A 24345-nucleotide genomic window follows, 5' to 3' on the forward strand; every position below is an offset into this window, starting at 1 on the left:
TAGATCACTTGCTGTTGTTTCAATGTTGCAGATGGCTGTAAGCGGTTCCTTGGCATTAGAGACAGGGGATCATTGGCCAGAGCAGGTCTGTTTAGGGTTTGCTGATTGCTGGCTCTGGAATGAACACTTTGCAGAACGTGGGAATCTTTTTTTGTGTGTGTGTGTCACCACGACAACCGCGGAGACAAGTGCAGAAAGTAAAAAGCAAAACTGTCGAGATTTATTCAGGTAAAAGAAAGTAAACGGAACAAGTTTTCAGGTATTTTTCTATAAAGTAACAGTGTATAAGAGCGAAGATTTGTCTTTAAGTGCATTGAGCAAACATTACAGGCCTTGTCATTTATTTGAATTAGGATCACTACACTTAAAAACATATTATCGCTCCCAAATTATTATGAAACCTCGAGTAGACAAAAAAACGACCCCAGAAGCATGTACACAAGTGTTTAATAAATAACAAGGAAAAAATGCTATTTTTTTTTGTAAGGATTTGTCAGATGTATAAACTTTAAATATAACATGCAGTCCTCATAACTTAAAACAACGTAACACAATAATTTACAGACTGAGGTAGGGCTGGGGAGCAGAGGGCAAACGGGTCACTTTGAGTTGAGTTTGTGGTGCTGTTTTATTGGCCGGAGAGAGGGGGTTGGGGGAGGGTCCAGGGCAGTAGTCAGTCAGTCAGTGTCTCCATGACTTCCTGCTAAGCACACACGCGCAGGCCGTGTTAATGCGAATGAAGCGCCACGCCACCAGCTTGTTCTCCACAGTCAGGGCGCGCACGAAGGTGTGTGTGTCGGTGCAGTAGGAGTTCCAGTGCTTCCGATCAATCCCCCGACAGCCAGCCCCGCCCTGTTTGGCGTTCCGGCAGGTGGTCTCGAAAAAGTACTGCTTGATGACCGTGTTGTTGATGTTCACCTCCGCCAACACGCTCACTTCCTGTCCTTTGATATCGGTGGCCTTGGTCTTATCGCCCACCCAGGTGCTGACGCTGTCGCACACCGAATACTCTCCACGGTGCAGAGCCGGATTGGCTTTCCGTTTCACCCTCGATCCCGTCGGGGCCTCCGCCCCTTCCTCCCCCGGTGGCTGAGAGCTGAACAGCACCCTGGGTGAGCGGTAGCGCCGCTTGGTGAAGAGTTTGGGGTCCACGGTGGTGCCGTTGGGGGAGTGATGGGTCTGGTCACGGGACCGGCTTTGGTTGCTGCTGTTCCCCAGCTGTGCCATCATCGTGTGCGGCGCCCCCTGCTGCCCGGAGGAGAGTCCAGCCCCTGCCGCCTTGGCATCCCTTTCTGACTTCAACACAGCCTGGACGCCGATCAGAAACACCAGGACCAGTGTCGACGACCACATGGGCACCCGTCCTGTAGAGGACAAGACAGTTAGATACGCCTGCTAAACATGCTGTCCTTGTTACAATACAGGAATCCAGCAGTGAGCACATTTACTGCAACACCCCATTGCTTCTGCGGCTTTGTTTTTGTTGTGCACATGAAATCAAACCACTGGAACTGAAAATCTGGGAAAACTGGGAAAACTGGCCAATTAGTGATAGTCTAGTTTAACTGACGACTTTAATAGGCCCACATGTGCAATTGATTTAAAAAGAGAAAAGGAACACACAGCCACACGCATTATAAAACGCAGGAGACTGTTTAGCAGCTGTTTAAGATGCCTAATTAAAGCACAAAGTGCTCTAACATTTTTACACATCATGAGCGCCTGTTGTTTCACTGATTACTGAGCGGAATTTGAAATTCTCACCCCCATGAGGTTTTCATGCAGGTGGGTATATAAAGGATATCAATGATAAATCTTGAGGTGTTGTAATACATGTGCACACTATGTCAGTCACTTACACCCTCTCGCCATGGCTGTACATTCACAATTCGAGCTATCAGTGTGACGGAAAAATGGATGAATACTAAAATCTTTAAATTTATTTTTTGCCCAGAAATGTGCACTTTAGAGATCAAACACTTTGAAAAGCAGCCCCATAATGTAGATTATTACAACATATTAGTGATACAAAACTAAACCAAATTCTAAGCAGTTTTCTTAGACCAGTAAATGAGTTTGTTTTACAGTAAGTTGTTTCACTGGAACAAATTCTTGGCAAATCAGACTCAGAATGGAAACTGAAGAGCTTGCATTTTTGTTTGCAACATTAACAGGTTTTTTTTTTTATTCTGTTTGCCCTGGAGCAAAAACATCTTAGAAAACTGCTTCAACAGCTGGTCCTACTTCACCATAGACAGGTTAGCACGGTACAGTATACATTAACTTTGTATAAATACTGTGTAATGGAAAGAACAACTCACGATACAAGCTTCATGATTCTTATTACACCTATGATCGTCCTTGCGACTATGGGATATGCTATTCTTGTACAGTCACAGGCCATATAAGAGTTCACCATTGTAAATTTGCAAGGTATTTCTGCAGCGTTACCATACTTTCCCTGTGGTTATAATATGCATTTACCAGGATTTGCCTTGGTTTGCCCTGTTTGTTAATATGCTGTACAATGCCTCGCTATTTTTTACATGCTTGACCATGCTTTCCCCTTATTTGTTGTGCTTTTGCTATGGTGAACTTTCATAAGGGAGTATATGGGTCATTTAAAGAGCCAGTGGGAGAGGCTGGCAGGGTTGAAAGGTCACGTTGTCACATGATTGGAACGAGGACGGTTGATCTGGAGAGTCATCTCAAAGCAGGCAAACAGAGTCGAATGATACAAACTCCCATCGCTTTTGTATCAGTACCGTCTAGTCCTGTATCAGTTCCAGAAATGGAGGTTTCCCTTCCCGTCTTGTTAGTGTTCTGTATTTCTGGGCAGCTTCTCTCTACCAGGGGAGTGTTGCATGTTCTGTAAGTATGGGAGCTTCGTTTCTTAGGGTTAAGGTAGGTCAAAATGAAATCTGCTGTCTTGTCACTAAGAGGAGTTACAGAAATATGTCAGAAAGTGAGCTCTGCTTCAGGGTGTGCCGGCTAGTACCAGTGCAGAAGGTGTCGATCACATCGCCTCTATGATGCATTACTGAAATACCTGAATGAAGCTTCAATCAAAAGAGCCACACACTGCGATGCAAGCTATACAGTAACTGACAGGACTCCACTCGTCCATGCAGTGTGACCTCAGCAAAAGGAAAAAGCGATTCCTGACTTACTGAGGTTACTAATCGGAGTGGGGGGAATTTGAAACAATGGAAAGGAACTCTCACTTTTTGCCATAACACCCCAAACATTTCAGAGCGCGAGAGATCTCTGCACCCCGCTCCGTTGCCTGGAGAGCTTTTCGTTTAATAGTTTAATGTCACGTCAGTCTGGTTTGATGAAACGTGCACAGGCAGGCCCGGTCACCAGGGAAGTGATGTCATTCATACATTTCCTCAACAACAACTTTCCGCAGATAGAACTCCAGGCTTCTCTATTGTTACTAAATATATAGAGAACGAGGAGGAGACAACAAAACGGGAACACCTGACATAACGCTGTCATGGGGCCACTGTGGGAACTGATTTGAGGCTGTGAGCTGTTTATGTTGTTTTCAAGGGAGGGCACAGTGTGTGTGTGTGTGTGTGTGTGAGTGTGTGTATAAATATATATATATATATAGGCTTGTTTTTCTGTTGCGGTTACTTCACTTCACCCCTAGGGGTCAGCAGTAGCCATAAAAGCAACACCACACAAGACACCACACTGCCAGATTTTGTCACGAGAACATTTCTAAAGCGAGCACGGTTTCGAAATGCAGGATTGGGGGAATTCTGCCATGAGCCGATGTGCTCAGGGGTATCAGCTGAGATCCACTGGCTGCTGGCTGGGACACACAGCTCAGAGATATCCCTGCTGTCCAGCACAGACTGCTAGTAATAATAAACAACTCCTGCACAGCCAACCGCTCTCATCTTCCCTTTTTCCTCGTGGAAAACAGCCAGTTTGCCTGTGATTGTACGCCATCTTGACTGCATTCTTTGCAGATGGAATTGGTCATGCAATCTTTGCAATCTTAATTCTGATCTGGAAGTCGTTCCTTTATACTAAAATCACTAGACATGCGACCTACGGTATTGTTTGTGTGTGTGTGTGGTTTTGTTTTAAAAGCTGACAGAAAGTTTATATAAGGAGTTAAACCATCTCTAATACCACCCAGGTTATTACAAGTTCCAGGGGAGCAAGACTCCTTCTAATCCTGTTCTGCTAGGGGGCAGAATCCACATCCGCACCCAGGTTCCCTGCGTTCCCTGCCTCACCTGTGCACTGTCTCCAGGTGAAGTGTGCTCCCCGCAGGGCTCTTATAGCGAGCGTCGCGCGCAGGCAGTGTCACAGCAGCCTGCCATCGGGGCTGCCCTCTCTGAGCTGCTCTCCACACCCCGCCTGCAGAACAAGACACACGTCACAGCTCGGCATTTTATTATTCCAGCGAATGCATTCACCTTATCTGTTTTATTTCATGGTCTACAAGTTCCAGAATGCATTGCGGCCAACTGTCCCTCCCAAACTGTCCTAGTGAGTCTGGAGCTATGTGGTCACCCCAGGGATCGTGGTCTTCTCCTAACAGATCCACAGATGTTAATTAATAGCAGCCGGGCAGTGAATTACAGGATACCACCTTGCAAAGGTCCCCTCTACTAGCTGCTGAAGGTCTTTGTCTCCCCCTTGTATTCACTAGTGGTACAACCAACCCCACGACTCCCCCAAGCAATCCACATATCAACCCTAACGTATGTTCTGGTGGACCAGCAAATAGCTAAAACCATGCACCAATGTGATTCTGCCTCCCTATGTCCTTCTAAAAGTTTACCATTGTATGTGTGCAGTTTTACCATGGCATGATCCTTGTACTGTTTTTCAAGGCACGATGGGGCATATTTTAAAAGACAGAGTAAAACCTGTCCTGTGTGTTTCACAAAACAAGTCATTATTGCAATTCAAGAAGTTCTCTTAGCAGGTTTCCCATGCTGATCCCATTCTTGCGCTATGCATGTCTTGCCATGTTTTCAATATGCTTTCCCATGCCTATGCCTTCGCTATGCTTCATTAGACTTTGCTATGCTTTTACTATTGGAATCTCTTAGGCAGGAGGTTTCAATGGCCCAACTCCACTCCACGTCTCCTCTCCATTCCTGTCGTACCAACATCGTACTCCCCAACCATAGACGGATCTCATTTTACTCACTTATAAATACTATATAATATCAACATTTTAGATAATCTTAATAGATTATATATGATGTTATGAGGTATAGTAAAAAGCTCTAATTAAATCCAGCCTTCAAGGTAGAAATCAAATCTCCCACTAAAAACTTTCTGGGTTTTACATTCACGGTTCCCAAAGCTGTCATTACACACGTGTTTGGTTTTTAGTGCCAACAGCGAGACTTCAACCACCATCTGTTTAGCTGCTTACATTTCCCAGATGCCACTGGTGCAGTAAAACCAAGTTTACAACACTGTTTGTTCTGAGGTGATGACAAATCTGACGTAAAAAATAATATAAGAAACCGAGCTGACAAATGTTTCGGGCAACGCTTTCATCAGGGAGTCCATCAGTTCAGTGGGGGTGTTGTCAACAAAGGGTTAAACAAACATCAGGAGCAGTCTTGAGAACGCTGTGCTCGAGCGCAGCTGCAAGGAAAGAGGAATTGATAAAGCGGGGTGCATCTTCTGCAGAAGAGACGTATGGTCTGTGTCTGGAACAACACTGCAGCTCATGTCATGAAATTGACAGTGTTTAGATATTGCTTGGAAAACAAAGTGTAAACAGAGTTCACAAAGTTGAGCTTCACCCCCTCCTGCCCCCCCGCCCCCCCAGCTGCCTGAGTCCTCTGCTGACGACAGCCCATCCCCATACCCGAGCGCTCTCCCAGAACTTGAAATCATTGGTCGCTGTAAACTTACTAACATAGCAATTAGTGTTGTGTGCACTCATTTGCAGATCCAATTCCTTACAGTGTTTCCCTGCATTGGTTTCAGTGAAACCTTTGCTGTTGCAACAAAATGTGACCTTACTGCTCCTCACACCGAACTACAACTATGCAATGATCAACAGTCTTACCCGTCATGACTGAAAGTGACGTGCAGCAGGGAGGTGCAGTGTGTGCAAGTGTTGTTTGTTTTTGCCCAATAAACAAACAACACTCCCTTGAATGCACCTCCCGCTGAACCGTTTCTCGTTACAGTTACAGCAATCCGGCCCTTTCCTGATTCTGCTAATGTAACAATGTCAGTCACATTGCCAGATTAGCCGAGATGAAACTGAAAGACATCCCTTAGCTTGGCAAACAGTTTCGTCATGTCTTTGTCCTGGCATGAGCTGGCTGTCACGCTCCCAGCAGCACTCCTCATGGTAGTGTTTACAATCCCCTCCAGACTGCAGGTGCAGCACGCGCCACTGCCAGCAGCCCTTTCATCAGCTCCTGTGAGGGTGAGTGAGAGGCTGGTCTGCCAGCACACAGGGGGCGTTCTCTCACAGACAGCTCTGCTCTGGACCGCTCTACCTGACTGAGGCATCCTTGTGGATCAAGCCAATCCAACAGTGCTGCCCTGGAGGGTGATCTGTTAAGGTACTGAAGAGGCTCAGGTATTAACAAAAACTCTATCTCAGCACATGACTCCAGTCCTGTATACACAGCATTGGCTCCCTATGAAATGTTCATTTTAAGGTCCTGCCACTTACATATAAGTGAGTATACCCCAACACACAATGCAAGATCTACTGAGGCAGGACTCCTGTTACCTGAAGCCAGGACTCTTACCTGTGCAGCACCACGACTGTGGAATTCTTTGCTCAAAATCTCGTTTTAAAGACTTATTTTTTTATCATGGCTTTTAATGTATCATTTTTGTAGTTGCTTGGTTGATGTTCTGTGTGGTTTTTTAAGTATTCTCATGTGTTTTTCTGTGTATCCTTGTACAGCACTTGAAAAGCGCTTATAAATAAAATGTATTATTATTATTATTATTATTATTATTATTATTATTATTATTATGATGATGATGATGATGTCTGCTTTCAAGACTGTAATGCACTTGTCCGTCTTCCCTGAATGAATTGAGCAAGTCTGGGATGAACTTGGACGACACATTCGTCATCCCGATCCTCTGCCTGCCTCTCTGCACGTATTGTGTGGAATATTAATGACTCAATGAATGTCCCTTGAGACACCTTCCAGCACCTTGTGGAGTCAAGGCTGTGATAAGGATAAACGGTGGGCCAGCCTGAAATGAGGCGCTGTGTTGAGTTCAGCCAGTTACCTCATTCTACAGCATCCCATGCCTGTCTTCAGTCCTATCTTAAACATTTGTCAGCACAGATCAGTAAAGCCAAATGCATCGTGCACAAGCTGTCAGTGTAGCCAGCTGAAAAGATTCTTCTTGTAGAGTAACGCTGTGGTGTTTGATAAAGTGCTCTTAACAAAGCCAGAAACTGTCTAGTCTTTTTCTGTTTAGCGTAAAACTGATTTTGTGCCTGGCAACATGGTTATAAACACTGTGATTCTTAGAAAAAAAAAACTATCCTGAAAGCAGTAGTTATAAAAGTTTACAACAGTATTTTTGCACTGTATGGTTTTCAGTTTTCATTGATACAGTTTACCCTGGTTTGCCACGGTTTTAAATGAGCTTCATCATGCTTTTTTTTTTTTTTTTTGATATGACGATAATGCTGGCATCTTGAAAAACAGGATCTCTTAATGAATAAAAAGCATCAATATCTGTACTGGAATGTCACCCTTGAGCTCAACATGGCCAGTCCTTGGTTTGCATGTTGTTAAACTGCAGAAGGTAAATGCACTGGTTCGTGTGTTACCTGGTCTCTCTGCTACAGGTAAAAACACCTCAATGGACTTCATGCCCAGGTCCTGCACCTGTGCAGCACTGGTAATATCTCACCATGGGAGCAGTCAAACCCCCTATAGGAGTCTGCTAGTAGAGACGTAGCTTTCAATTACAATTGCATCTCTCCAGTGCAGCTTATCATTAGGTGAAGCCAGGTGACAGCATTGCAGAGACAGCACCACACTGTATCCGCGCTGGGTTTTCATACAGCGTGAAAGTATTCTGTACAGCGCAGTACACAGTGTGGAATCAACAGGCATCCACAGGGTGCCAGGTTGCCCTGTCGATTCAGATTGTAAGTGAAGAGCAGTAAATATGAGCGCAATATAAGTGCTTGTTATTACAGTACACTGGGTTCCAGGGCTCTAGTACTGGATGCGTTTCCGTCTGAAGCAGAGGTAAGCTGTAGTTTAAGGGTCTCAGGAGGGCTGGGGCTGGAAGAGGCCCCTGTTGTTAATCAGTCTTCAGAGGCCAGTGTGCAGACTGTCCTCAGACTGGGAGAGTCTTCGAATGTTTTTTAATCATGCGATGTGTTAGTGTTAAACAAGTCACTGGCTCCTGTGTGTGTGTGTGTGTGTGTACTACAATATGGTAAACAGTATTGTCAGTCCAATTAAAATCGTCAGAGGTTACAAATAGCCCGAAACGCGACCGATCCCAGAACACTTTCTTATTAACAGAACAGGTTGACATAGCAATCAGAGAGTTAAGCGCTGTGTAGCTTTCCTCGGGGCTTGAGTGGTTTCCAGTACAAACACTGAAAAAAAGAAAAATCCTTCAGGATTCCTTACATAGGTGCAGCCCACACTGAACGACAGCGAGGGAAGAGATTGCCAGTGTCAGCGGCTGTAGAACTGAAAGACTCACTCAAACTGAGAAACCGAAAACCGGACACTGTGCACAGCGTTGAAATAAATATCAAGTGTTACACGTCCCCGCGTGCTGCTACAACTGTTTAACACGCCTGGAATTTTTCTTTTCATTGTTAACATACTGACGACTTTTTACACGTATAACCTGAAAGTCTGTTTCAAATGTCTGCTCTAGTGCACTGATAGTGTCAGGATTATTGCCCACATTGTCACACAGCAATAACGACCCATGATGTGGCCCGGAACAGAAAAGCCAGAGCACTTGTTGTTATGTTTTTTTTTTTTTAAGAGGACAGATCTTAAACCCCAGTGCACTAGAGCGGACATTTTGAAAAGAGCTTTGAAACAGACTTGAAAGTTATACGTGTAAAAAGTGATCCGCATGTTAACAATGAAAGGAAGCATTCCAGGCGTGTTAAACAGTTGTAACAGCACGCCGGGACGTGTAACAGTAGATTTTTCGGAACCCCACTACTTACTCTTTAAGTCTTTTTGACTATGAGTTCAGAGCTGTTCAGAAGGTTACAATGTTTAATCAGATGATAGATTTACAGCTCTTGGAATTATTAAATGCATGTGCGCTTACACATCATTACAATGTTATTATGCATAGTTACAATGCACTTAATGTGTACGTCTTTTTGCATGCTCTAACCCTAACCCTGACTCTAATCCTACCCCTGACTCTAAACCTAACCCTAACCCTTTTCTGATACAATTGTGTACTTACAAATATCCTGCAAAAAGTTTCACGTCAAGTGCATTATAACTGTGTGTAATAACATTGTAATGATGTGGAGGCACACGTGTATGATTTACTAAGTAACTGCTATGTAATTACACAGGAATTAGAGCCACTTCATGGAAAGTGTCACCCTTGTATCTCTGACCGGAACTGGAGCTGAGGATCGGCTCAGGCGAACACATTTACATCAGGATTGAATACAAGCATTTTAAATAGGATTGTGACAGGCTGATGACATTACCAATCCTAACATCAGGAAATGAACGAGAACCGGTATTCTTGTAAACTACCGTATGAATGGACAAAGGGTAGAACACAATTACAAAGATGAAATATGAACTCATTTAATAGGATAGGCGATGATGGGTGATGATGACGAGGACGTTGGCAGCCGCTAGAGATGACAGAAACCCATGACTGCTCGTTTGCTATAGTCCGTTAACCTGCAATGTGTAATTAAGAGGCTTCACGATATGCCAAAGAAGTGAAATCCTGAAGGTACGCGAGGGATTGAGCGCTGGTTCAAACGCTTTCTTCTTCAAATACATTTGAGAGCGACTCGAGGATCACGAGGAGGAAACTGACAGTTTGGAGGACCGGATCTAATCCGTCAGTACATTTTAAACCCGGTTTCGGGCACCTCGTTGCAGAAATAAGAACGTTAGCGTTACATGGTATCTTTTTGATATTGTCAGTTATAAATTCTGTTTTTTTTAACACATGAAAACATGGCAGGCAGTGTTCGTATGACTATTTGAATATTTGTCCCAGTGCCTGTTATTATAACGGAAATGTTTTGCATAGTTTGATCAGTTTTTCGTACCCTCTCGCCCAAACTGCAACACAAAGAGAACCCCACACCCTACCTTATAGTACAATAGCCGGTATATCCTAGCTGTAGCTCACAAGAACACAGTCTTGAGTGCAGGACACAAATCCAGCTTAGAGAAGTGCTTTGAGAGGTTCCAGACGTTTAAATAAATATAAGACATTTTCAAAAAATGTTTGGTTCAGCTCACAGAGTGTTCAATAAATCACTAGCATTTCTTCATAACAGTTCAAAACAAAGCCCCTCTGGTCCTGGCAAGAACAGACACATTCATACAGAAAGGACTCCAGGAAATATCTGTTAATGGCATGTTCCTAAAAACAACGCGGCAGACTAATTCACTGGCTGATTCTGTCTTTCACAGGCCTTGGTTTGAACCCTGGTCAGGGCACATGATGCCGCTGGTTCCAGCTATAGCGGAAATGATCATCAAGCAAACTCAACCACAAACAGTTTAACAACTGCCTGTCTGCTTGAGAGAGGAGCAGGACTGCATGGTTTCACAGAGCTGTGAAGGAAAGCTTCCATTACACAGTGTTGGTACAGTAGAACCTATCCTATCCCATCCTGTAAGGTACAGTACCCTCTATTAACAGACAGGCCTCTGGCATGTGTCATTCATATGCGCTGAGACCCATTGGAAGCTGATCAATGCACATTTTACTAGGGGTTTGAGTGCGCGTGCTTGTGCTGTTGTCGTTGTTGCTGTTTTTTTTTTTTTTTTTAAAAACGACATTTCTGTCTCGGGTCAACAAACACTTACTGGCAGGATCGTATTTTACTGAAGATTTTCATTTAACATTGGCAAGAGATTGCCTTACACAACGTTGGCATGGTGCAAAGCAACGGAAGGCTCTGTTTAAGAAAGCCGTCTTCTTCACGTTCCTGGCCCACTGCGCATGAAAGCGCTTTGAATACAAAGCAAAACAAACAACACACATTTTTTCATTATTTGACACAATTCAGTCTTTTGTGTATTCTGCTTAAAGAGGGTTATTGAACTACTGTGGAATCTTACAATTTAAACAAGATTCAGAACTGCAACCCAACCCCTCAGCTCTAACCACTACCCTACAACCCAGCCCCTCAGTGCTAACCACTACACTACACTGCCTCCCTCCCAGTCCATCAGCTCTAACCACTAAACCACACTGCCTGCCTGCAGCTCAGTGTCTGTCTCTTCTCTCTCTCTGTGAGTCTCCCTTCAGTATGTCTGTCTGTCTGTCTGTCTGTCTGTGAGTGTTCTTCAGTGTGTCTGTGTGTCTGTCTGCGAGCGTTCTTCAGTGTGTCTGTCTGTGAGTGTTCTTCAGTGTGTCTGTGTGTCTGTCTGCGAGCGTTCTTCAGTGTGTCTGTCTGTCTAAGAGTGTTCTTCAGTGTGTCTGTCTGTGAGTGTTCTTCAGTGTGTCTGTGTGTCTGTCTGCGAGCGTTCTTCAGTGTGTCTGTCTGTGAGTGTTCTTCAGTGTGTCTGTGTGTCTGTCTGCGAGCGTTCTTCAGTGTGTCTGTCTGTCTAAGAGTGTTCTTCAGTGTGTCTGTGTGTCTGTCTGTGAGCGTTCTTCAGTGTGTCTGTCTGTCTGCGAGCGTTCTTCAGTGTGTCTGTGTGTCTGTCTGCGAGCGTTCTTCAGTGTGTCTGTGTGTCTGTCTGCGAGCGTTCTTCAGTGTGTCTGTCTGTCTGTGAGTGTTCTTCAGTGTGTCTGTGTGTCTGTCTGCGAGCGTTCTTCAGTGTGTCTGTCTGTCTGCGAGCGTTCTTCAGTGTGTCTGTGTGTCTGTCTGTGAGCGTTCTTCAGTGTGTCTGTGTGTCTGTCTGCGAGCGTTCTTCAGTGTGTCTGTCTGTCTGTGAGTGTTCTTCAGTGTGTCTGTGTGTCTGTCTGCGAGCGTTCTTCAGTGTGTCTGTGTGTCTGTCTGCGAGCGTTCTTCACTGTGTCTGTCTGTCTGCGAGCATTCTTCAGTGTGTCTAATATAGTGCAATATTTCACTGTGGTTAGGTATATATATATACACACACACTCAAGAGGCTTGGGAATGTTACCCAGTATTTATATAGAATATAAAAACTATGCTGTGTATGTTATCTTGATGATGATAAGCAATGTAAACACTTCATTAAGTAAACAACAGGACAGCTGTTTAAACCATATCTCACATGTGGTCACCTACCTTTCCCGCTGCAGCCCAGCGCTTAACCACTGAGCTACTCAAACCACTACCTTCCACACTGCAGCCCAGCGCTTAACCACTGAGCTACCCAAACCACTACCTTCCACGCTGCAGCCCAGCGCTTAACCACTGAGCTACTCAAACCACTACCTTCCACGCTGCAGCCCAGCGCTTAACCACTGAGCTACTCAAACCACTACCTTCCACGCTGCAGCCCAGCGCTTAACCACTGAGCTACTCAAACCACTACCTTCCACACTGCAGCCCAGCGCTTAACCACTGAGCTACTCAAACCACTACCTTCCACGCTGCAGCCCAGCGCTTAACCACTGAGCTACTCAAACCACTACCTTCCACGCTGCAGCCCAGCGCTTAACCACTGAGCTACTCAAACCACTACCTTCCACGCTGCAGCCCAGCGCTTAACCACTGAGCTACTCAAACCACTACCTTCCACGCTGCAGCCCAGCGCTTAACCACTGAGCTACCCAAACCACTACCTTCCACGCTGCAGCCCTGTGCTTTCACAAACCGAGCAACTCAAATCCACTGATACCACTGCAGCTGCCCACTGTGCTGCCATTGTCCCATCAAACAGAACCACTGCCATTGAAATGTGTTGGCTCCTCAGCTTGTGTTCTGTAGTCTAAGCAGTCCTTCTATACCTTCTGAACAAGCTATCTCCATTCTTGGCTCCACTCAAAACCAACCATGACAATCTGCAGTAAGTGCCAGGGTTGTGAACCTCCACATTGAGTGTGCTTTCTCTCATTTACACTGCTTGAAGCTGACAGAGAAACTTGTAACAATGGCTACAGTGTTCGCTATGAGCCGGAGGGCTTTAGAGCTGGCTAGTGAAGAGACGTCTCTCTTGTCTTCTCAACCACAGCACAGAACTTACAGCGAAATCAGACTGGATCAAAATCCGTCTGTCTGCCTGCCTGCCTGCCTGTCTGTCTATCTGCCTGCACGCCTGACACACTGTCTGTACAGCACGTCAAAATTCATCAGTTAGGTATGGCATAACTTACAGAAAAATGCAATTTAACACACACCCTGATACTGAGAAGGTAGCGTGGGACTGCAGAGGAGTACCAGCAGGCTTTAGTGATCCGTCATCTTCAAATGAATTATAGAATCAAGTATTCATTCGAAGTCTCATAAAAAGTACAGATATATAATGTCTATAAAGTACGTATACATTTATATCTAAAAAGTTTCCAAACCTTTTTATCAATCTAGGAGTAGCGGTTGGGCACAGACAGTGATTCTTCAGTGTTGAAAGAGTGCTGACTGTCTGGCTGCCCAGGATTTCTGCTCCTGCAGAGAATGAAATGTTTTTACTTCAGCTGGGGTGATGATGGCTTTGCTGTGTTATAGATTAGATAACCAACAGGCTGGCATCAAGCACGCTGTCATCTGCAGGAGGTGCACTGAAAGCAAAACCTGTTAATGGAGCTTCGCCTCTTAATGTGACAACTTTCCATTAGATCTCCATTCCAGTCCTGAGGGCACGTGAGGTTCTAATGTCAAGATGCTACGGGTCACCACCTCAGCACAATTCTGCAGCAAGAGCCTCGCGTTTAACAGACAACCAGACAGGACTAGATTGTTGTTCTTTATTGTAGTTTTTCTTTTCCGTACCACAAACCCTGGACCCGAGTGATACTCTGAAATGTCTCTTTAATATTGACAGCAGTGCTGTTATTAAAAGTCTCCCAGTGGTGAACCGAAACACTAGAATTAATTCCCAGCCAATTATTGTTGGGAACCATTCCAGTTAGTGCCGGTGATCCTTGTTAAGGGTACTGCATGCTGAAGATGCCATGCTGTCTTACAGGAGGCACACCTGTCCAGTCCACATGGCTTGTGTGCAGCACACAAGAAAGATTTGGGGAGTTATGTCATTAGTCTCTCCCAATTGTGATGCTGTTTGCTGACACAATGCCTCTTAAGAGTGGCTTCGTTCTGCAGAGAGCAATGGCTACATATACGCAAACCAAAGGAATAAAAACTCTTTCCAAAGTTAATCCAATGTTTGGCTTGAACTCTGCTGTTATGTCATGTTATCTGAAACTGAAGCCAAACGTCTGTCCAGCCCCCACGTTCTAAATACAGCACAGGCAATACAGATGTCGTAAAGGGAAAATCGCATTTCTGAACCCTAGTGTAATCTCTCTTGTCGATTCTCCCTGTCTTGTGTGTCGAAGCACACTCACAGAGTTTGTTGTACAGTAATAAAGGTGTGGGATTGTTTGGGTGTTTTACGGATCAGGCCTTTTAAATATATTCTGCTTCTGCTATGTTTTTGTTAAACGCTGCTGGTGTTGTAATGGGGTTGCAATTGGATTGTATCAGGTTTTACCGTTGAATTGCCTGCACAATAAAAAGGGTTTTGTCACACGGAAGATTTGATTTGTGAAATGCATTATTCAGCGTATATTCTGTACAAAATTAGCATGTTGATTCTGTAAGGTTTTAGTACATTTGTTGCTTAATTAAACTTGAAGTGGACTGTTGAAAACACCACTGACCCCAAACCCGTTGTGTGGATGCATCCAGAATCAATACAAGCCTTTCCAAAATATTATTCATCCATCTCAACTTACACTTACCAGCGCCCCTGTTGAAAAAGTGAATTCTCTCTTCTCTACAAAAGACAGGAGCAAACATCTCTACAGTGTCTGTCAACGCCTCGAACCTGGAAAGGGGATCAAAACTTTTAGACTGGCCAGCTTTCCAGCCTGGAAAAGTGATCTAGAAAATATTGGAGCTGCTCATCTGTCAACCTGCAGAATTCCAGATTCCAAATTCCAATTCCAAATGAAATGTTAACTTGTAGACCTGTCAGTGTACATTGCTGGACGCCTTTGATTCAGCATGTTGGAACACAGCTGCAAAAACAAAGGACATCTGCAAAATGCAAATGTTTCCCCACAGTAAAAGTATAGCAAAGTGTAATAAAGTATAGCTAAAGCACGCTGAAGCATAGACACGCTTGTAAAATAGGTTTATGAGGTTTGAAAATATGTCATTGTAATAAATGTCAATGCAAAGTTTCATAAAATGTGAGATTCAGAACATGATCATTGCATGAAATGGCAAGTCAAAAGATCCTCCAAAAATATTCCTTTTTAGCTTGCGTTTGACTGAAGATTTTCAACACTAAAAAGGGTTGTAAAAATAATAGCGTGGTAAAACCTTTCACATGCTTCCTTCGATGTTCCCTCCCACTCAGGATGCATCTGTTTCTGATCCCGCACAGCATACCAACAGGAATCTGAACGTTTTCCTTTGGACGGCAGACACAGGGGGTGTTTTACTTTCATTACCTAATAGACGACTACTGTAGTGTATGTCAGAAACTGTAAAAGATACAGAACTCCATGCAGTGTTTACAAGAAACACATTACTTTACCTTCGCTGTATCCCTGTTGGCTGAAATACATTGGTCTCTAATTCCTGTGTATTTACATAGTGGTTACTGAGTAAATACACAAGCACTTACACATAATTACAATGTTATTACGCACAATGTACTTAATGTGTCAATCTTTTTGCACGACATATGCAAGTACACAATTGTATCAGAAAAGGGTTATGCAAAAAAAATGAGAAATTAAGTGCACTGTAACTCTGCATAATAACATTGCAATTATGTGTACATAGCCAGGTATTTACTAAGTAACTACTATGTAAATACACAGGAATTAGACACTTCATGGAAAGTTGTACAGACTGCAGTATGTAAGCGATTTGTTGCAGATGAGACACCGGTTTACTGCTGTTTTCAGTGAAAACTCTTTTGTCTCTGTCTGGGTAAAAGACTCATATGTTTGTTTATTACTCATGAAGGATTTACTCAATGCCATTGTCTCCACGAAACGAATGAGCCCTTAATTCAAAATTATGAAATTTACTGTCAGCTGCACATCTGGCTTTCACTTGGTGATCGAAACACACAGGTGAGCGGTGTCGAAATTCAACAAGAGATGAAATATCCTAGCAGTGAACATGCAGGCTCAAAGAAACAGCAGAGGGAGTGAGAGAAGAAAGAATAATTAACTCTGATCAATAGTTAATCATTCGAGCTGCAAAGTGTGCGTCGCCCAGCATTTCAGCGGGAGCCGCCCCAGAACCTCCCGGGAGCCGCGTGCGTCTCGCGAGCCGTGGTTTGACCACCTGGTGTAGACAATGAATCAGCTGGTACCTCTTACACACTATGAGTCCTGATTTAGGAGCCCTTCTGTCCTCTGTGGTGTTGCACTGCAAGCTTATTGGGAGGCTATTGTGCTTATCCTTAATAAGCCTGAAGGCACTGAGTCATTCTTAAATGAACACGCTCCACTGCTTCCCTACAGAAGCTTTGAGATGACCTCGACCTTGCTGTGTGGTCGGCATTGTCTACTCTGACCCTTAGAAATGTATACTGGAGAGTATTACTATTCAACTGAATCCAGCTAGTGCAGCACATTCAGCACTTAATGGCACAAACTTATCAAAAATGGGCTAGTAGTTATTCCCCTGGCCGTGGAAATTGTATCCAATACATGTAATTAACAGCAGTACTGTGTAATGAAGCTTCGATTTTAAGCGTGCCTGATAACTGATCTCCATGCGTGTTCATTAGGAGCCCTTTAACCCAAGGAGTGTGACAGACCCTGGTAAGTGAGCAGGGGGGTATGCTAGCAGCGTGTTCGTTACGAGCTCTTGACCCTGGTAAGTGAGCAGGGGGATATGCTAGCAGCGTGTTCGTTACGAGCTCTTGACCCTGGTAAGTGAGCAGGGGGGTATGCTAGCAGCGTGTTCGTTACGAGCTCTTGACCCTGGTAAGTGAGCAGGGGGGTATGCTAGCAGCATGTTCGTTACGAGCTCTTGACCCTGGTAAGTGAGCAGGGGGGTATGCTAGCAGCGTGTTCGTTACGAGCTCTTGACCCTGGTAAGTGAGCAGGGGGGTATGCTAGCAGCATGTTCGTTACGAGCTCTTGACCCTGGTAAGTGAGCAGGGGGGTATGCTAGCAGCGTGTTCGTTACGAGCTGTTGACCCTGGTAAGTGCGCAGGAGTTGGGGTGCTAGGAGCCCTCACTTGATGACAGGCTGGAGGGGGCTTGTGATGATGGAGCAGGTTCTTGTTTAGTCTAATCATTTCCTCTGCCAGTGAAGAGCTGGTGAAAGCCTGTCTGTCTGCACTGGGCTGCATGCGCTCCCAATAAGACTCATTATTACGGGTATACATTAATATATACAGCAGTGCATCACCCATACAAAACTGTTAGCACACTATTACACATCATACTATCAGCAGAGCCAAGCAATCTATCAGAAACTACGAAAACTGCAAGATAATTTCATAACACCAAAGCCACCTTCCTGCTGTGTAATCTAAATATATATATATATATATATATATATATATATATATATATATATATATATATATATATATATATATATCATGCCGTCTGCCTGGTTAGAAAAGGCACACTTTTTTGTGTCTGTTGCATGCAATCTGTTTTCCACTTTTTTTTAAATCTTTCTACAATTGATTTAGTCTATCTCTGTAGCATGGTACAGCTGTCTGTGTGCCCGCCTGCCTGCCTGCCTGTCTGTCGGACTGTCTGTATGCCTGTCTGTCTGTCGGACTGTCTGTCTGTCTGTCAGCCTGCATGTCTGCCTGTATTTCCTTCTCAGTTTCTTTGTCCATTTCAGTACCTGTGAATACAGATTGTGGGATTAACTACAGAAATATTTACCTGAGAAGTGAGCCCTTGGCTAAAGTATGAGTGGGTGTGACGAGGGCTGCTCCCTACTTAGACAAGAAAACAAGCCCATAGAGAGCTGTTCTAATACAGTCTCCCCTCCTGTCCCCCTCCCTTTTATTCCTTTCCCTCTATATCTCCCACTTTATCTTCTCTCTACACCTCCTCTCTCTCCCCTCTCTCTCTACCCCTCCTCTTTCTCCCTTTTCTCTCTACCCCTCCTCTCCCTTCTCTCTCTCTACCCCTCCTCTCTCCCTTCTCTCTCTACCCCTCCTCTCTCCCTTCTCTCTCTACCCCTCCTCTCTCCCTTCTCTCTCTACCCCTCCACTCTCCCTTCTCTCTCTACCCCTCCTCTCTCTCCCTTCTTTCTCTACCCCTCCTCTCTCTCCCTTCTCTCTCTACCCCTCCTCTCCTCTCTCCCCTTTCCCCTCTCCTCTCTCTATCTACCCCCTCTCCTCTCTGCTCTCTCTTCTCTCCCCCTATTTTACACGGTGGATCTGATTTCATAATTAAGAGGTTCCATGCTTTGGTGAACAATAACAACATATTAAACCAGCAGTAAAAACAGTGGTAATACCTCCATCAGTCATTATACATGGTTATATACTGTAGTCTTATACAGTGTGTGTGTGTATATATACGTATATATGAACATAATTTAGATCTTCTATTTAACATCATGTAATCTAAGAAGCTACACAATGACTTCGCAAAAGTCTACTGGCAGTCATCATAGCAGTACAGTATTTCATGTTAGATTTTGAAATGTCACATTTTTTAATTTGTCAGTTTTTTGTTAAGTATGTGGAAAACTCCAAAGCAGTGTGTAATTCAATATGTTAACGTAACATTATTCCGCAGGGTTGTGCAAGACTTTTGGCAGGAGCTGCAATTGCGGTCTGCTTATTGTGTTTTCTTGGGAGATACACCATTTTTAAAATGATTTTGTTTTGGGTTTTTTTTCAATTCTGAAAAAATGGGTTTAAACTTGGCACTGACTGCAAAATATCAATTCCATTCTCAATGTGAGCTTTCAAGTCACCATCCCCAACTCGATATCATTACAAATACTTTATTAATACTTCAATTACAGAGTGTTTATGGATTATCCTAAATGCAGTGACAACGTCTGCAAATGATTTCTAAAAGTAGATTCTTACATCACGTTCAAATTAGCGTGGGGTTCAGCATTTTACAGATGGGGTTTTCAAACCCGGAGCCGCACACTAAAAACCGCCATGTCTCTTTCACTCGCCTTACAGCCTTCCCAGCCAGGCTAGTAGCCCTTGTTATCTTTATATTCCTTCTGCACTTCAAACATGAATCCTGGGCTAATCTTGAGGGGCTCATGCCATAGACTAAGGCCTGGAGTATGAGTTTGTTTTAGCACTCCACAGACCGTCCCCTGAACGCATCTCTGGTGGGTTAAAACTCTCGTGACAATGGCTGCTAACCCCTTCTCTAAAACACCTCATAAACTGAAGGTCTGAAACGTAACGCTACAAGTGAGCCACAAAGCAAGGGAGAAAAAAAAACAGTCCCGACTTCAAACACCCTATTTCTGCTTAAGCCCCTTTAACTAGAACCAGGTGGAGCCAGCACAAGACTACGCTGTGAAGAGAGCAAGACAAACACTATGGAGATCACAGCCACAGACTCCCCTTAAATTGTAACGCACATTAGTGATACCTAATACCCGACTGCACACAATCAGTCACACTTTGAGTCATAATCAGAGTGAATTCCTTCAGTTGGTAACAATTAGCATCACATGCAAGATACACATCACATGCGTGTAATATGAAATCAATGGCAAAGCATGAAAAAGATTCAGGATAATTGCATATGCTTTTGCAATCAGGGACACTATACTATAGCATTCATTTTGGCATGGAAATGGTATACGCTGGCTGAACTGCAGTCTTGAGAAACAGTCTTATATTTTAAAAAAAATATTCACAAAGAATAATTGAACAGTGCTGACATTAGCTTCTGTGGCATGTATTATTCCATCGCTTGTCCGCATTCTCACATAGTTCATTATTGTTGTCCTGTTTTGGAAAAGCACCCAATTCATATAGAGTCTGAACTTGTGTAAAATACAGAGGTCTGTTGTTGGAGTGCTGCTTTTTTTAAGTACGGGTTCCTGTCTCAACAGCAACTGGTATCCCGCAGGGAAGCTGCTGCTGGTGTCGCGGTAATGTGACTGCTTTAAACTGTGTGGCTACGTCTTTAAACTTTGTGGCTACCTCTTTAAGAGTGGCAATTTCAAACAGAAGGTGCCAAATCATTCTACAGGAGTAGCAGCGGTACTGGTTTCTTACTGAAACTTTGACAAGTTGGAACAAATAGACATTTACTGTATGAACATGTTAACTTATATTCTGTTGAGTGGATTTTGGTGCAAAACCTGATCAAAAAAAACAAACGAAAACACACTGTACTGTAAGTCTATAATATAGTGTACAGTATATCTTTTTTAAATGTAGGAGTCCTTGCAAATGTGCTGTAAAAACATCTGACAGGTAAATGATTGCATTTTTGACAAGCCTTCCCTTTCACACACACGCACACACAGGTAAATACTGGTTAGCAAACACCTTCAAAGTTACCTACCTCAGTTTTCCTTCCCTTCTCCAGCCAAGACTAAGGTCCACAGGTGCAGTAATCCCTGGTCGGTTATCCGAGTGCTTCCCCAAGACTTTGTTCTTGTTTTTGTGTGTGTGGAAAGGCCAGACTCAGCCATTCACTTTCACACTCAGCCCCAAATTGCCTGCACTGAAACTTAGTCAGAGGACTCCTAGTGTCATTCCGCTCTCTGTAGGATCCCTCAGGTCTTAGTGCCTGCCTGCCTCCCTGCCTGCCTGCCTACGCTCAACCATTACACACAACAAGGGCCTGGACATGGGAGTTAAGTAGTGAAAGCCTTGCATTAACACTCTGCCTGGTGTAAGTAATAGCTGGTTCAAAACCTATTAAAACAACATGATTAACTTTAAGCTAAACTGTAAAATTACTGTGCAAAATGACCAGAATTCCTCTGTATTAAGCCGCTAATAAACATGAACTCCACATAAACAGGCACTTATTTTAATGTGAGGCCCATTAAACAGCTCAAAGCTGGCGCACTCTCTTTCTCAACACGATGCCTGCTGGCACAGTAAAACCAGGCCCCCTTTTCACAGCTTCTTTTGACGGCTGTCTTGTCTACTGCCTGTCGATTCTTTAGTTTGAACAACGGAAAAACAGGAAATATGTATCTCGTTACAAATGTGCGTTTTATTTCGCAAGAAGTGTAAACTTTCTTTTTAAAAGTGGTTTGTGCCAGACGCAGAGTGATTTGTTTTCTGTGTACAAGACAACATGTGGGAAAATGTACTGGGATCATGTATGTGTGGGACACTGAAAGATCTATAATCGAGACATCGGACTTTAAAGTAACCAGAGGTACCAGAGACCAGCCCTCCTGGAACATCCCTTCAACTAAAAAAGGGGTTCTAAAAAACAAATCCATATTTTAACTTTTGAAATATTGCAATACCCAGTATACATTTATCGGGGAAAGTGGTAATTTGTATACAGTCCCTTACTGCTTGTCATGCTTACAATTTGGAGATGCTCCCTTGCCAGACAACACGGTATCTTCCTATCCAAACGAAAGTCTCGAGTTAAAATCATTAAGACGTGCTTGCTCTTGCACACAGTAATTACAGGAAGAGAAAGTGCTGGGCAGTGCGACGGTTAAAGCTGGTCAGGTGGAATGACAAAAGCATGTTACAGGTACGCCTGCACCTGTGCACACAGTCTGCTGCAGACGCATTGAGTTCCATGTGCTGTCACGACTGCCTGGGTTACAATTCAAATGGAAAATCACAGGAACGAAATCGGAATAGCAGATATCAAATTGTGGACAAACGCCTGCAATGTGTAGCTCACAAGTGAGGGCTTTCTTATGGAGAACAGAATTCACTGCAGCTGTCCGCTGTCTGTCTATGGAGGCCCTTGACAGTGCTATGGCGGGTGATTCTGTGTTCTTGCATCCAGTGCATTCTATGTGAGTTTTTCTCATAATACTGAACTTCTGGTAGTAAGTGTAAAAAATAAAAAAAGAAACCACTTAAAGTTAATCTCTGTTCTGTTGGGATTGCACAGTGTTCATCACAGGTGGTACATTCACCAGTTAACTGCTGTAGTCTGCTTTGTTAGACTGCTTCCTTCACCTCTTTACAAGGCTGCGGTGCTGAAAGAGTTAAACATTAGGAAACGATGAGACACAATAACAATTACCTTCGAGGCATTTTTAATGTGCATTTTCCTGTGTTGAACTGCTGTCCGACCACTTGGCTAACAGGTGTAGGACCCTGACCAGCCCCTAGGGGGCGACCCAATGGAGAGCCTGGTTTGAGATGGGCAGGAAGGGAGTGCTGCAGTTTCTAGGTAAAAATCGTGAGTTAGTCAGAGCATTTCTGACCTCTTTGATGCCATTGATGATGCAACAGTTTGACTGGAACATTTAAAGCTTCAGAATACTTCAGGGATACTTCTTTATGAACTCAAAGACGAACTCGAGGTCCACATCCTTGTGAAATGCGGATTGAAAGTGTTTTTAGTCTAGGTAAAATAGTGTGTTGTGTGCAAGAAAATCCACTCTACTTTACAATACATATTAACCTGTACAATAATGTCTTGCTGTTTAATTTCTCAATGTGCCTCATTTTGAACGTTACCACAGTGGTGTGCATGGTGTTTTTGCAGATTCCCCATGCTGTTGGAGTAATCATCCGGAAGGGTACATTGAGCGCTAGGGCCCAGTGGTTGCGCGTCTTGTCCTCTCTCTTCTCGCAGTGTTAAGGCTGTGTCACTTACTCAGCTGCCTCCAATGCTCCGGGCAAAACAGGGAGTTTTCTTTTGCAGATCCAGTGAGGAGTGGAGAGTTCCTGCTAACACAGCATGACTAGAGAAGCCAAGTTAGGCGCTCAGGATGTTGTCAAGATTAGTCACTGTGAGAAATACAGAAAGTATGCAGAGAAGGGGAGACCTGGCACCCCACTGACTAAGTTATGAGTAAGGGAGATTCCCAGACTGCTCCCACCTTCACTTTCACACATAGAGAGGGGGGTGACAGTGCGCTTCGCAAAGCGAGTTTGCAAAGAATCGTGCATTTTCAACACAGCTTGATAAGGGGCAGTGGAAGCCCAGTTGCTGTAATCCAGGGCAGGCTTGAGGGTTGGGAGAGAGGGGAGCAGCGACCCAGATTCAGAGCTGACAGAACGGAAGCATCAAGTTGTTTGCCATGTCTGTTTATTCCCCGTCTGCCTCTGGTTTGTCCTCCTAAAGCAATTACCGCTGCTTCCTCACCTAGGAAGCACAATGAGCCCTGTCCAGGTGATTGCGCCTGTCCTCCTACATCCTCGCTGAATCAGCTAGCTGACACATCACCACTGTCTCCTCACTCAATGGCACTGATGCTTGCGACTCCCACAGAGCCTTTATGCAGTCAAGGCCACGCAGCCCGCTCAAACAGCACGGCAGCTCACATTACACATCACCTCTGCCCGTGGCACTTTGTTCACAGCGATTAGCGTGGGTGCTGAATGAAATGACTGGGGGTGGCTTTGAAAAGGAGACTTTTAACAGCCTGCCGACCGACACAGAGGCAGTCCGGAGACACGGATTTAAAACAAAGGAAGAGGAAACAGAACGAAACTCTGTATTGTCGGCTAGGGCCTTCATCATCGGATGTGACACGTATGAAGGCGGTAGCTGGAACTATCCACAGCAAGTGATAATGTGCCAGGCAGCAGCAGTTTCAACAGTTACATCTGCAGGGTGGTCGTTCAGCACAATTATTATACTGCTAACTCTAATAGGAGTCTCAAGGCTGTGGTAGTGTGGGGAGGTGTTTCATCTGTTTGAGGTTAACCCAGGGGATGGAGAGAAGAGTTCTAGAGTAGACATCCTGGGAGAGTTTCAAAGAACATGTGAGAACGAGTCTATACAAAAATGCTCATGTCTTGACCTTTGACCTAGTTAGTGTTAGGGGGAAGGGGAGGGGAAGGAGGGGGAGGAGGGGGAGGGGTGACCTCCTAGACCAATTCAAACTCCAGGTTTTAATCAGTTAATTATTTTAGGATGTCTCTATGA

At 44.2% G+C, this 24345-nt stretch overlaps 1 protein-coding gene across 3 annotated transcripts; it reads right to left on the reverse strand.

The window, feature by feature from the left end:
• Positions 1–435: 435 nt before the first annotated feature.
• LOC117433907 (venom nerve growth factor) lies at positions 436–21178 on the reverse strand. 3 transcript variants are annotated; one of them, XM_059005023.1, is made up of 4 exons: positions 20818–21174; positions 13669–13762; positions 4257–4380; positions 436–1364 (listed from the first exon to the last, which is right to left on the reverse strand). In XM_059005023.1, the coding sequence occupies exon 4, from the start codon at positions 1351–1353 to the stop codon at positions 682–684; it is 672 nt and encodes a 223-aa protein (XP_058861006.1). In that variant the 5' UTR covers positions 1354–1364; positions 4257–4380; positions 13669–13762; positions 20818–21174; the 3' UTR covers positions 436–681. The 3 variants fall into 3 exon arrangements, with proteins under 3 accessions (XP_058861006.1, XP_033912231.3, XP_033912247.3); XM_034056340.3 differs by lacking the exon at positions 13669–13762 and having other exon boundaries at positions 20818–21173; XM_034056356.3 differs by lacking the exons at positions 4257–4380; positions 13669–13762 and having other exon boundaries at positions 20818–21178.
• Positions 21179–24345: the final 3167 nt, after the last annotated feature.

This window comes from Acipenser ruthenus, chromosome 30, assembly GCF_902713425.1.
Source record: "Acipenser ruthenus chromosome 30, fAciRut3.2 maternal haplotype, whole genome shotgun sequence".
Lineage (NCBI taxonomy): Eukaryota > Metazoa > Chordata > Actinopteri > Acipenseriformes > Acipenseridae > Acipenser > Acipenser ruthenus.

What these genes read in the sequence shown, in the direction of transcription:
- LOC117433907 (XM_034056356.3), bottom strand. Translation starts at nt 1,353, where the DNA reads ATGTGGTCGTCGACACTGGTCCTGGTGTTTCTGATCGGCGTCCAGGCT.